A 14,028-nucleotide genomic window follows, 5' to 3' on the forward strand; every position below is an offset into this window, starting at 1 on the left:
ATTAAAATGACAGTAGACAGATGCAGATACTCCCAACCATTGGACTGAAGTTGGGGACCCCTATGGTTGGATTAGAGGAAGGATTAAAGAAGCTGAAGGGGAGGACGAACCCGCGTTCTCAACTAAAACAGACCCCTGGGAGCTCCCAAAGACTGAGCCACCAACCAAGCAGTACCATGGCCGATCCAAGACCCCCAGCACATATATAGCAGAGGACTACCTGGTCTGGCCTCTGCACTCAATCCTTGAGACTTGAGGCTTCCAGGAAGGGGGTGGGGCGGGGCACAAAACATCATGGGGGGTGGGGGTAGGACTGGGATGCGTGGACAACAGCTGAAATGTAAATAAAATAATTTACAAAGAAAGGAAAAATAAGTTTCTTATTTAGGGGAAGGTCATATGTGTGCATTTATTTCTAAAAGTTGGTTGTGTGGCTCTTGAGCATGTATTTCATAGATGACAAGTATCCTATCAAGATATCCATGAGTTTAGGAAAACACTTTTACCCTGCAGTCAACAAGGACACAAGTGGGATCCATGAACAAAACTCCCTGAAGCTTGATTTAGCATGTATTTTGTCCATAAAGCCTGTCACGGCCTCATTAAGCTTACACCAGGAGATGGTAATTCATTATATGTTTGTTCATTTTTTAAAAATGTACTTGTCAGGACAAACCCAGTGCCCCCTAAAACAAGGTAGGAGCTTGGAAGGGACCCCTGCAGTGAAAGCTGCAGCAAAAAGGCATAAGCAACTCCAAGTTTTCATACTTCTGTGTACCTAAAAACAAGGATAACTGCAAGTTGTCTGCTGATTTCAGAATCCCAAACAAATGTCTGAAATAAGGACTCCAAAACGAGGAAGGTCAAGATCACAGTCTTGGTGTTCACAAGGGAAATGAACTGTTCACAAAGAGGAGCTGTGCTTAGTGAACATTAGCTGTACATAAATCAAGGTTAGACTGCCACTAGATGGTTCTTGGTTTGTGTAAAAGTCAAGGTGCACACACTGGCGCAGCCCTGTAATCCCAGCTACAGCCTGACTGTCTTAACCCAGAAAGTTAAGGGTAGCCTGGGGAACAAGGTATATAATCTTGAGACTGAATAACCACAAGCAATTTGTAAGTTTATCAATCAAGTTTAATATAGGTTAAGTAACTTCATCAACGTTTTTAATCCAACTTAAGTCTTCGAATCACCTGTTCAAAGAAAAGGACATTAATCAGTAACATTTTAAGAGTAGAACATTTTAAAAAACACTTTGGAATCCCAAAATACAACCAATTAAATAAATAAATAAAATTAGATAATTCAACACTAACTTATTACTGATTTAATTAAGCAACTTTATAGAAGACCACTAAATCTATAGGGATAATCTCATTTATACCTAATTCTAAGTAGCACACTCATTTCTATATTAATTAGTTGTGGACCTGTGTATGCACCATTTTGAGTAGCTCTTGGTAACTAGGGTATCTGAGACATCAGTAATTAGGAAAGATGTTTTACATCTTCATCAAATCTTAGCAACTGCTTACTAAGATACACTGCTGACTTCATTTTATCCTGATATCTCTTCTCGTTACTGTCTATATTAGGAATATCCAAGATTTACTAAAGTTTGAGGTTTGTAATACAATGGGCTCACAGAAAATACTGCTTTTCCTAGCACACAGCCTATCATTTGTCAAAAAGATGGACTTCTGTCCCTCATACTTTCAATGAATGGGCAGATACTTCAACTCATGATTTTGTTCTATACTTTGCTATAGGAGGCAAGTGGGTGCATGACAGAGACCTCACTATAATGAGTGATGCAAATACTATTTTTGGAAATGTTGACCAATGTTTCTAAGGCTTTAGAAGCAAGGCTGAGCTGAAAAAGGCATAGGTAGTTCTTCTAATGTGTTGAATCATAAAAGCACAACATTGTATTTTACTACAAAGCTACCTCTACTTCAGGCCCACAGCTAGTGCTTAGGAAATGGCAAAGCAATATTTTCCTGATCTGTAAAAACTGCTTTTGTCTAACTGTCCTCAAGTTCTACCGAATAATAGATGCACTGATTAAACCTCATCCTTTCTTGAGCAAATGACATCAACTTTCCCCAAGGAAATTGCTGCCAAATTTAGCTATCAGTCCTTAAGTGTATCTAAAGGTATTTGGACAGTGCTTGATCAGGGTAGCTAGTCTTTTTCTTAGCACAGGAAGGCTGTACCTGTGTGTCCCCCTGCCCCCCCATCCCCCCTGGGAAGCTGAGCACAGGCAGGAAGCTTCTGCCCTGGCATCACTGAGGTCAGACAGTGACTCGCTTCAGGTTGTTTTGTCATCGTGTGCCCACAGAGAGCCAACTGTTGATGGAGACACTGCAATTCGGCCTTTTATTGTCATCACTCCTCAGCAGCCATGGGAAGCAGTCATTGGAGAAAAAAGGTCCAGGACCCTAGAATGTGGGAGACAAGTACCTCAAAGTGAGTGAGACCAATGCTCACAGTTCCAGTTCTCTGCTGGGAGAGCCAAAGTCAGTACTGCTGAGTGAAAGCCAGGAGAGCAAGACCACAGCAAACAACTTCCAGGTCAGTTCTGTGTCATGGACACTACCTCCAGTCTTCACATCTCTGTCAGAAGTGATCTCACCACTGGAAAGGCTGAGGCACAAGGATGGTGAATTCAAACTCAGATTAAACAGTGAGACCCTGCCTCAGAAAAAGTCTTCTGTAATGACTAGCTGTTAGAATGATTATAGCATTTTCTCCGGTACGTCTTAAAAACACAGCACTAATCTATTTGATACCTAATTCATGCTTTCCTATTTGCACTGAACACAATGAGGTTTGGTGAGAACTTGTAAAACCAACTTTGAAACTCTCTAAAAACTGCTCAAAATAAGATTTTCTACTTCAACAGCTCATATTCATCTGGTCATACATTTCTTTCAGTAAAATTCACCACATATTTTACTATGAGTAGCTAAAAAAATCAAACTGTGGAGAAAAACAGCTTGGTAAGACAGTTTATAAAACACTATGCCTTAGAAATGGCTCTAAGGATAAACTTAGCCTTCAAGTTGTATTTTTCCTGGTGCTGGCTTCCTGTTGGGATGGCTTCTGTGGTTTTCTGGAGACCTGGGGACGAGCCCTTGGGGACGAGCCCTCGGTGCTGGTGTTCTGCCTGTGAGGACAATGTGTGGTGCTGTCCCAGAGCCAGCTCTGAGAGATGCTGTCCACATACAAATAGACACACGACATGAAACTTTCTTTATTACTCTACACAAACCCTCAAAACTGTACTGGACTCGTTTTTCTTAATGATGGTGGTTCCAGGGAACCAACCCACATGAGCAGAAACATTTCTTGTCAGATTTTTGGAGTTTATTTAGGTCATTGACCGTAGTATTTGGAGAAGGACCTTTCTCAGTGTTCTCCATCCTGTCATTTCTACATCTTAGCCTTTGTTCTGAAAGCGGGGCCACCAAAGACTTCCCAGATGCTGGGTATGTCAAGTGCAATCTCTGCATACCAGTCTGATAGCTCCTTCCCGAATCTCAGTGGTTACCCCGGCCATCCTTACACCAGGTGGTTCACACACTGCCACAAGTTCCCAGTACCTTCTCAAGGCTCCTGTGACTACTCTTGATCCCAGAGGTGACAAAACAATCAGTGAGGACACAATCAGAGCATTCCTCAGCAGTCAGTGACAAAGATGGCAGATGGAGAAAATGGGTCACAGATCGGAACGGTCTCATTTAGATCAAGAAGTAGCTGACATAAAAACTTGTGAAGAAAGATGAAGGACTAAGCTTTGTCCTGGAGAAGATGGAAAATAGATCTGAGAAAGATGAATTTATTTCTAATTTCATGCTACGAAGACAGGTCTTTTACTTGGCAGAAGCTTTCACGGGTAGAGTAACAGACCAGATGTGTTCCTGACTCATGTCTGTCTCCTGTCCTGTAGGCAGTTCCAGCTGAGGGCATCAATGCAAAGGGTAACACAGACCATGGAACAGTGACCTCTACTGACTTCTGCTGTCAGGCAGAGACCAACTTCTTAAAGCTTTTTTTGGGCTGGAGAGATGGTTCAGTGGCTAAAAGCACTGGTAACTTTCCTAGAGAACTCAGGTTCAATACCTAGTACCCACAATGCAGTTCACAAGCCTAACTCCAGTTCCAGCAGATCTGATACTCTCTTCTGGCCTCCCTTGGCATTAGGCTTGTAGATGACACGCAGATGTACATACAGGCAAAGTACCCATATACATAAAGTCCCCTTTAAAAAAAACATTCTCAGTTTATCACTGAAGTATAAAATATTTTGATCAAGAATGTATTTTTTTCTCTTTTTTGTAAAGACTAGCTTACATTACTGTACTTTCTATTCTCTGTAAACTTTTTGTGCTGAATGTTGGGGCTGATTATGCTAAATAAAATTTGTTACATAGAAAAATTTTTGTCAATAAGCATTTATTTTTGTCTACAAAGTAGACATACAACACAAGTTTAGAATCAACAACAAAGGACTCCTTGCTCTTCAAAGTATGTATCCCAGCAATACACAGAATTGAGACAACAGTCTTCCAAGACTGCACCAGTGCGAACGTCAAACAGCAAAGAAGGAGAAAAGGTCACAGTGTTGAATCGGCTTCAAATCTCTAACAACAAAAATCAAAATTTCAATTAAATATTTTTAATTGTAAAGATTTAATCCACCAAAATATACTAATCATTTAAAGACATTACAGTATGCCTACTTGATTTTCTTAATGAATCAATATTTTAATGCTTTTTAAACATGCAATATGGCATTTCTTGCCAGGTTTTTTTAGTTTGTAGAAAAACTTGGATAAATTCCCTTCTTCCAAGTGTGAAAAGAAATTAGGCAATAAAGGTAAAAATGTAAATCATAAAATCATCTAGTGTTCTTTTCCCAATTCCACATAATAAAAAAGTATGTGTAGTTCTGAAGTCTCTATAGACAATATAGTGCAAGACAGTTGATGTCTCTCTCCCTCCTTAACCCCTTTGTAGCAGTCTTGCTCCATAGCTCAAAGGAGGCTTGAACTCCAGCTCCTCTTGCCTCAGCCTGAGTCTGCAGGTATGCACCACTGCCCATGGCAAGAGTTCCCATTTCCAAGTTCTACAGTCTCTGCTTCAGGGAAGTTCATGTGTTCAATAAGGAACTACACGTCACGATTCAACTCCGTGAACTCTGTCTAAAAAGCCCGAGAAACAGAATCTTGTTTTATAGTACCACAGAAGCTAGTCTAGTACTCAGAAACAACCCCTCCACATACATCTGTGACAGTTTGATACAACAAAATTTATGATAGACATCATAATTTAGTAGATAAATAGATGAAGGCTAATTAAAGTCTTTTAGGAATAAAACATCTCAGCCCTTTGTATATCAAACCTGAATCTGAAAGGTAGAGTAAAATAAAATCCACTGTTTTCAAGTATACAAACTGTGCCCTAGAGTAAAAAACTGAATGTCCTGTATTCAAGCCAAGGCTCTGTCGGTGAGGCTGCCAGTGAGGACGGTGCTAGCACATGGATCCTCCATGCTGAGGGTCACTCCTGCCGGCTCCTACAACAAAGCACCAAAAGCCAGCCTAGGTCAGTCGGTCTGTCACCCTCAGTTACACATGTGGAGATAATAATTCAAGAAACAAATTATAGAAACATTTAAATAAAATTTACATGTAAAAATGACAACCCATTTCAAACACAGCCAGTAAGAGAAATACAGAAATATCCTTTCATTTAGTAAGTAAGTCCCAGGCTAGTAGGAGATTTTGTCTCAAAAAAAAAGTATACACACGGGCTGGTGAGATGGCTCAGTGGGTAAGAGCACCCGACTGCTCTTCCAAAGGTCCAGAGTTCAAATCCCAGCAACCACATGGTGGCTCATAACCATCCGTAACAAGATCTGACGCCCTCTTCTGGAGTGTCTGAAGACAGCTACAGTGTACTTACATATAATAAATAAATAAATATTTAAAAAAAAAAAAAAAGTATACACACACGCACACACACTCACAATGATGCCTTGAAGAATGAAGCTTGAGTTTGACCTCTGACCTGCACACATACATGTATGTTGCACTTATACCTGCATATACACGCACAGCGCACCCTCCCGACATATACAATAAAAATGAAAGTTCTAACCATTCCTCTAAGTTTTCCAAAACATGTTAAAAGACAATCTGATTCAATTTTAATCTTGCTATTGTGGAAGTTTTATTCAGGATAGCCAAAATCAAAATTAGAAGAATCAATTACTCTCAATTAAAACAATATACAAATTATTTTATCTATAAATTTATCTATAGATTATTTTAATTCTAATAAAAATGTTGGTAGGACTTTCTTTTAATTGACAAAGTAAAAATTTTATTTTATGTATATGGGCATTTTGCCTTTATGTATGTATGTAAGTATACCATATGTATGCCTGGTACCTGTAGAGGCTAAAGAGGGTATCAAACCCCCCGGAACTAGAGTTACAGATAGTCATGAACCACCATGTGAGTGCTGGTAACAGATCTCAGGCCCTCTGGAAGAGCACCCAGTGCTCTTAACCACAGAGCAATCTCTATACCTCTCTTTTGTTTAGAGAGGTTTTACTATGCAGCCCTGGCTAGTTTGGAACTCCCTATATAGATCAGGCTAGCCTCAAACTCAAAAGATTTTCCAGCCTCAGCCTCTAAAGTGCCAGGATTAAAGCCATGCACTATCACACCAAGCTCAAAATAACTTCATAATTCATCTTTAAAGAATACAGAAGAGGCTAGGCGGTGGTGGCAGCGCACACCTTTAATCCCAGCACTTGGGAGGCATAGGCAGGCGGATTTCTGAGTTCGAGGCCAGTCTGGTCTACAAAGTGAGTTCCAGGACAGCCAGGGCTATACAGAGAAACCCTGTCTCAAAAAACAAAAACAAAAAACAAACAAAAGAATACAGAAGAGGGGGCCAGCAGGATGGTTCACGGAGTAAAGTGTTCTTGCTACCAATCCTGATGACCTGAGTTTTATCCCTGGAACCTATGATAGGAGAGTACTGACTACTCAGAGTTACCCTCTGACTTCTACACTTATATGATATATATGGGTACCCCAATAAATGAGTGAATAAATTAATTTAAAAGGGGTGGCTACATGCCAGCAAGATTCTGCTGAAGGGACCCTGATATAGTGGCCTCTTGTGAGGCTATGCCAGTGCCTGGCAAACACAGAAGTGGATGCTCACAGTCAGCTATTGGATGGAACACAGGGCCCCCAATGGAGGAGCTAGAGAAAGTACCCAAGGAGCTGTAGGGGGCTGCTACCCTGTAGGTGGAACAACAATATGAACTAACCAGTACCCCCTGAGCTCGAGTCTCTAGCTGCATATGTAGCAGAAGATGGCCTAATCGGCCATCATTGGGAAGAGAGGCCCCTTGGTCTTGTAAAGTTTATATGACCCAGCACAGGGGAAGGCCAGGGCCAAGTAGTGGGAGTGGGTGGGTAGCAGAGCAGGGGTGTGTGTGTGGGGTATAGGGAACTTTCAGGATAGCATTTGAAATGTAAAGAAAATAATAATAAATTAAAAAAAGGGGGGGGGCGGCTATGGGGATGTGGCTCAGTTGGTAGAGGGCCTGCTTGCACACAGCCCCAACTTTGATCCCAAGCACTGCATGGAACCCGTGTGCTTATGCATGCCTATAATCTCAGACTTCGGAGGTGGGATCAGAGGATCAAAAGTTCAAGGTCATCGGGCTGGTGAGCTGGCTCAGTGGGTAAGAGTACCCGAATGCTCTTCCGGAGGTCCCGAGTTCAAATCCCAGCAACCACATGGTGGCTCATAACCATCCGTAACAAGATCTGACACCCTCTTCTGGAGTGTCTGAAGATAGCTACAGTGTACTTACATATAATAAATAAATAAATATAAAAAAAAATAAATCTTAAAAAAAAAAGTTCAAGGTCATCTTCAGCTATCTAGGGAATTTGAGGCTAGCCTGGTATACATAAGACACAGTTTCAAAAAGGAATTTGGGGGAAAAAAGAAAAGGAAACCCCACAAATATTACCAAAACATAGGTCAGTAATTCTCTAACAAACCATAACCAAGCAAGAAGAAAAAGACTTTCCTATTTAGCATGCCATAAAAGTCCCAAGACACTTTTATGTCAGAAGACAGAAAAGTACACATAGGCTAAGAATACAGAAGTTAGTCACTGGAATACGGCCAAATGCCAGTGTTTGTGATTAGCATTTCCCAACACAAAGAAGAAATAAAGAAACTGAGGGAGAGTAGACAAAATATTTGACAAAGGTCTTGTGCTTTCCATATTAAATTTAAAAAGTTCTAAAAAAAGGGCTGGAGGTACACCTTATCAGGCAAGCCCTAGGCCTACTTGGGCCCACTACAATTAAAAAAAAAAAAAAAAAGAAAGAAAGAAAGAAAGAAAGAAAGAAAGAAAGAAAGAAAGAAAGAAAGAAAGAAAGAAAGAAAGAAAGAAAGAAAGAATTTCTCCGACTTGGTGTTTGAATGAGAATGGCCACAGGCTCATGTGTTCCTCTAGTCGGTCCCATGCCTCTGGGAAGGATGCCTAGTTCCTCCCCCTTCTTTCCTCTCACTGTGAATAAGCAGTGCGTGCCTGCCTGCTGCCACGCTCCCTACCAGGAGGATCATGGACTCTTAATCTTCTGAAGCAGTGAGCGCCAATAAATGTTTCCTTTTAAGTTGCTTTGGTCATGGCGTTTTGTCATGGCGTCAGAAAGGTAACTAAGAATCAGTAGAAAAAGCAGTTGAGTTGAGAAGCAGCTGCAGGAAGACCATGACCTCACCACATGCTACACCATACGACGAGACTACAGAAACCACCGGAAACATAAACATGAAGAAGTCAGCATGCTACACAATACAGAGAGACTACAGAAACCACTGAAAATGTAGACATGAATTGAGCAACTCAAAAGGAAATTTAAAAACTTGGTCATAAAAATTTATCTACCAAGTGATACAGAAAGAACTTCATACATTAAAAGAACAGTTAGCAAATAGCATTTGTATGATATTCTCCCATTCTTGAGAAAGTATGCATCAAAAGCTTGAAATGGTATCTCTAAGTGGGGACCTGTGGTTTTTATGTACGCACCAGTATTTCCCTGCCTTCCATTTCGCTCCGTCACTGGTAACATCATGAGTTTATATCTGCAGCCACATACCTAGTAATGCTGTGTCCTCCCCTGCATCTTCTTTAAGACAGGGGCGGTGTGGCCCAGACTCGCTTGAGGAAGATGATGGAAGGTTGCTTTCACTCCTCTCCTCATCTTGGGATGTCACACTCAGATTCCCAACAGAAACCCTTCCTGGGGCAGCTTCTGGGATGGGTAGCTCCTGAGTATCCTCAGGGTCCCCCTTGAGAGGCAGACAAAAGACAATGGCTTTCTCAGTGACATGACCAGCGTGGGGTGGGGTCATTTTGCTAGGAACGTGAGATATCTTTGGCTCTCTACAGGGAACCTGGCGGGAAGCACGCCGTCTCCTGTATCCAGTCAATAAGACCTACTAAGTTTGGTTTGTTCTCCTCTGAAGAGTTTCCCTACTTGATGGAAGTTATATCTCATCCTTCAAATGATTTAAACAAAGAGGCTACTCCCTGAAACTGTCTTCTTGCGGACTCTATACAGCTTCACTGCTGCTCCTGCAGCCCCAGTGGCAGCCCTGGGCCATATTACAGCATAGCATTGGGGTGTCAGAAACAGGCTCTAAATAGCTGAAGGCTTCATTTTTCTGTTTTAAAAATCTGTTCTGTGTCCTTTCTCCACTGTGATTTGTCTCCAACTCCCCTCCCACCTCCTTCTCTTTGTTGCATTGAAGGAAGATAATGAAAGCATGGCCAGAGACTCCTTTAGTCATACTCCACTAAGCCTCAACACCAGTGGGTGGGTGTCTCAGACATTCTTTCTGGTTAACCTAAGAGCTACAGATGCTAGTGGGTGGATGAAACTGCTGGAAAGTGACTAAGGGTTTGTAGGCTGTGAGTGTGGGTTCACAGGCACTCAGATATCTCTGCTCTGTTCTAGGGGCATTTTAAAACCACCCCCTCTTCCCCCACCAGTAACTAGACATCCTAGACACATCAAGCAAAGTCCTGTTGTAATGTTACAATGCCAACTCCTGTTTAGCCTCATCCCAATCTGTTTCTCAACAAAGCTGCCAAACCTAGCTCTCCACCAAGCTCCACCTGAGTTCACCATTCACCTACTATGTACTGAGGTGACAGTCCCTCAGCAGTCCCACTAAAATACACTCCTCCATTTCTCTATGTCTAACAGGCAGTCTGACCCAGATGGCATCTACCAAGTTCCCTTGCTGTGCTGTATCTCCGGATATGTACTGGCCCCGGTTGGCCTGAAAGTGAAATCCCCAAGAATCCTTGCTCTAGCAAAGGGACTATACAGTAATTATCTCTGAGCCAAGTTCAATTTAACACCTTAAACAGCATTTGTCTGATTGGTTTTTTCATATCTTTTTTTTGTAGCGGATATGGTTGCAAGCCAAAGGACTGCTTTGAAGTCTTAAGAGTCACTGGGAACTCTACTGGTAATAGGGAAATGGGCCCTCCTCTAGAAACTGAGACACAAAAAGCAAGACACACCCCTAGTGCTTAAGTTATACTAGCTTCCTATCCTTCACAAAGTAGGCCACATACGCACACATTCTCTGTATTCTAGTAAGAAAATAATTCAACCTCATATAAAATGAAGACTTATCTCTAATATATGAAATAAGTGGGCCTATACTCTGAACAAAATGTACGAGAATGCAAGTCTCTGCTTAGCTAAGAACAGAAATTGGTCTCACAAAAATGTCAAGAGTGGAAAAGCTGGTTTAGAAGCACTCAAAAAAGACAACTTAGCATAAGCTTACAGTGCACTTAAGGAAGGGAATTAAGACTTTGTCAAGAAAACAATTCAACAAGCTCTGTGTTTTCTCATTTAAAATTCTGAACCATGAAGACTCAGCCTCTTATTGAACTGCAGTTTCCACATAGACTGCATGAACCAAGCCCATGAGGGAGGTATGCTATCTCAGGCTAAAGGGACAGATAATTAAAAGCTGTCAATAAAGGAAGTTTAGGAGTTCTATAAGGAAGACACATTTCAGGACAAAGCAGGATGAGGCTGTAGTACAGCAGTCCTTGGATGAAAAAGTTTCTCCCTGAGGGGCCACACCAAGCTAAAGGGCGACTGTCACACTGCAGCCCATGTGTGTAGCTCCTTGAGACACCACTATAGATGCATACATGGCTATTACAGTTTTAAGTTATATACAATGTTCATCCAGTTTATGCGATCGGGAGACTGAGTCCAGGAGTTTGGCGCAAGGCCTTCAAGCACCCTGAGCTGCATTCTCAGTCCTTCAAATATTGTTAGCTAAAATAAATTATAATTTTATCAATAGTATTTTGAGGCATAATAGAGTACATGCAAATCTAAAAATCAAACAAAAAACTGTGGAGCCCATAAAAAGTAAGAGCAGATATCAGAAACTATTGGATATAGTATGTGTAAAATGTGTCTGAAGTCAGAAGGTATAGGTGGCACCTCTATTTATTTCATACATTCTATGATTCAATTTACATAAAACCAAACATGCAAGCATCTGCACTCATGCACAAACCCATGCATGCATAAGCAAACACACACACACACACACACACACACACACACACACACACACACACACACACAATGCATCTGCAGAACTATACTTTGTAGTTACAGATTGGGAAAAATGTTCATAGGCTATAGTATTCTGTCATAAACTCAGTTCACTGACTTACGTGGACTACTCTACAAATTCATTTGAAATACTGAAAACTTCTTTAAGTAACAGTAAGGATATCAGAAGGAACATTTCATCTGTTCATCTTGCCTCTGGTCAGTAATAAAAGTGAGATACTCAGGAAGAACTGGGGTAGAGATTGAATATAAACAAAAACGTAACAAACCCAATATCCCAGGGCTTTGATGACATCAAGTTTACACATTGGACACGTTCGGTGATCCAAAAGCCATGGGTCAATGCATATTCTATGAAAAATATGCCTAAAAAAATTAAGTATGTATTAATGTCTTAAAATAAATGTTTGCATATCTTATAAAGGAAATAACGCATTTTACCAACATACCCTCTATAAAGTGAGCCAGTCATATATTAACATGAAGTCCACCCACTTGTCTAAGTTATTTCCCAGTCTATTTCTCACTTAAGATTTTGAACTTAGCAATGATTTATTTTTTAAGTGAAAGCTCTTCATTAAACAAAAATATGGTGGATCTATTTCCATATTTCCACCACATACTAAATCATACGTGTATGTGTGTGTGTGTGTGTGTGTGTGTGTGTGTGTGCGCGCACACTAGTCTATGGTTTTGAGATTAGGGTCTTGCTATGTTACCCAATCTGGCCTTGAATGTGCTATGTAGTGCAGGATTGCCTTAAACTCAGACTCCTCGTACCTATGCCTCCCAAGTGCTAGGATTCTGTTATGTGCTACAATGCCCAATCATTTTTATGTCCTTCAGTAGAATACTTATAAACCATTTGGGCTAGCAAAGCCCACAAATAAGGTATCAGTAATAAACTAACCCCAAGCTGATAACATCTTCTTCAAGTCTATAAAGCGACTCAAGTGGAAATATATATTAATCATCTGAGTGGCAGAAAAAATGGTTATTTCCATTTGAACATTTTATAAGCCTACTCTTGAATAAACATCTGTGCTACCAGAAAGGCGCACACACTTTCTTTTCTTGTTGGTTTATCTTGGTTTCCTGCCCCTCCTACATGTGTGAACTACAGGTTTTAAAACCAGACAGACAGAGCTCAAACCCCAGCTGTGTGACTAGACAGCATGACCACAAGGAGCTGTGTGTCTCCTAATCTCTACACCTACACCATCGGCTGTTCAGTGTCTACACGTACTACTCATTATAACTACTCTGCTGAAGACTTTCTTTAAACAAAAATCTGCCAGTACCATTAAAAAATAGTAATTCTTAAAAAAAAAATAGTAGTTCTTAATTGTGAAACACTCTAGTCCAGTTTGTCACTCAACCACAAATTAAAACTCACTGATCCAGAAGAAATTGTCCAAAAACAAGAAAGAAACTTCAGTTTTGTTGGGGGATGTTTTAACATGCTGCTTAGGAGAAAAGTGGACAAAATAAAACCCCCCAAAAGGAGAGCAAGTAATGTGCACAGCTAACACATCTGCAAAGGTCAAGCACGAGCTCAGTGCAGCAGTCAGCACACACCTCCATCTCGCTTCTGTGCACTCCTGAGCATCACTCTGAAATCTGTTCTAAAACCATCCTAAAACCCTTTCAATGCTCATGTGCAGAACATGATCAACCTATACTGACCTCAGTTCACTAAATGCCTACTGTGCTGATCGTTTATACATACTGACAGAATTTAGCCAGGCGTGCCTCAGGGAACTTTTATTTTATTTCCTCAACAGAGGTATCAAGAATTCAATCTACTAAACAGTACCATATACATAGTAAATTAAAAAAAAAAAAAAGAAGCTAATACAGTACTCTGCAACTTGATTCTAAAATATGTAAAGTATAATTGACATTTATTAGATTTTTTTAAAAAAGAAAAACATCTAAGTTCTATACATAAAACAAGCCCCTCTGCTAATCAGCAGTTCTTTTATGGAGGTATGTTTTTGAGACAGGGTTTCTCTGTGTAACTCTGGCTGTCTTGGAACTCACTTTGTAGGTCAGGTTAGCCTCAAACTCAGAGCCCCCTGCTTCTGCCTCCCACGCGCTGGGATTAAAGGTCTGAGTGCGCCACCTCCTGGCTAGTCAGCAATTTTTTTTTAAACAAAATGTTTTAAGTCAATTAAAATAACAGATTATTAAAAATGAAATGGCGGATGGACTATCCAGAGAGTACCGCATTCGGGAGTCCATCCCATCATCAGCCACCAAACCTAGATACTAATGCTCATGCCAGCAAGAT

General features: G+C 40.7%; 1 protein-coding gene and 1 non-coding gene across 2 annotated transcripts in view; both read right to left on the reverse strand.

Annotated features, from left to right (window-relative positions):
• Positions 1-2,290: 2,290 nt before the first annotated feature.
• Positions 2,291-2,403, reverse strand: LOC115064189. Its single transcript, XR_003844022.1, has one exon. It is a non-coding gene; the product is annotated as a small nucleolar RNA SNORD89 (small nucleolar RNA).
• A 2,037-nt stretch (positions 2,404-4,440) lies between these two features.
• Rnf149 (ring finger protein 149) overlaps positions 4,441-14,028 on the reverse strand; it is a 26,999-nt gene continuing 17,411 nt past the window's right edge. The window contains exons 5-7 of the mRNA XM_021198520.2: positions 12,005-12,101; positions 9,213-9,405; positions 4,441-5,584 (exon numbers count right to left, since the gene is read on the reverse strand). Coding sequence (XP_021054179.1) covers positions 5,541-5,584; positions 9,213-9,405; positions 12,005-12,101 — 334 coding nt within the window. The 3' untranslated portion in view covers positions 4,441-5,540. The remainder of the gene's footprint in view (positions 5,585-9,212; positions 9,406-12,004; positions 12,102-14,028) is intronic.

This window comes from Mus pahari, chromosome 5, assembly GCF_900095145.1.
Source record: "Mus pahari chromosome 5, PAHARI_EIJ_v1.1, whole genome shotgun sequence".
Lineage (NCBI taxonomy): Eukaryota > Metazoa > Chordata > Mammalia > Rodentia > Muridae > Mus > Mus pahari.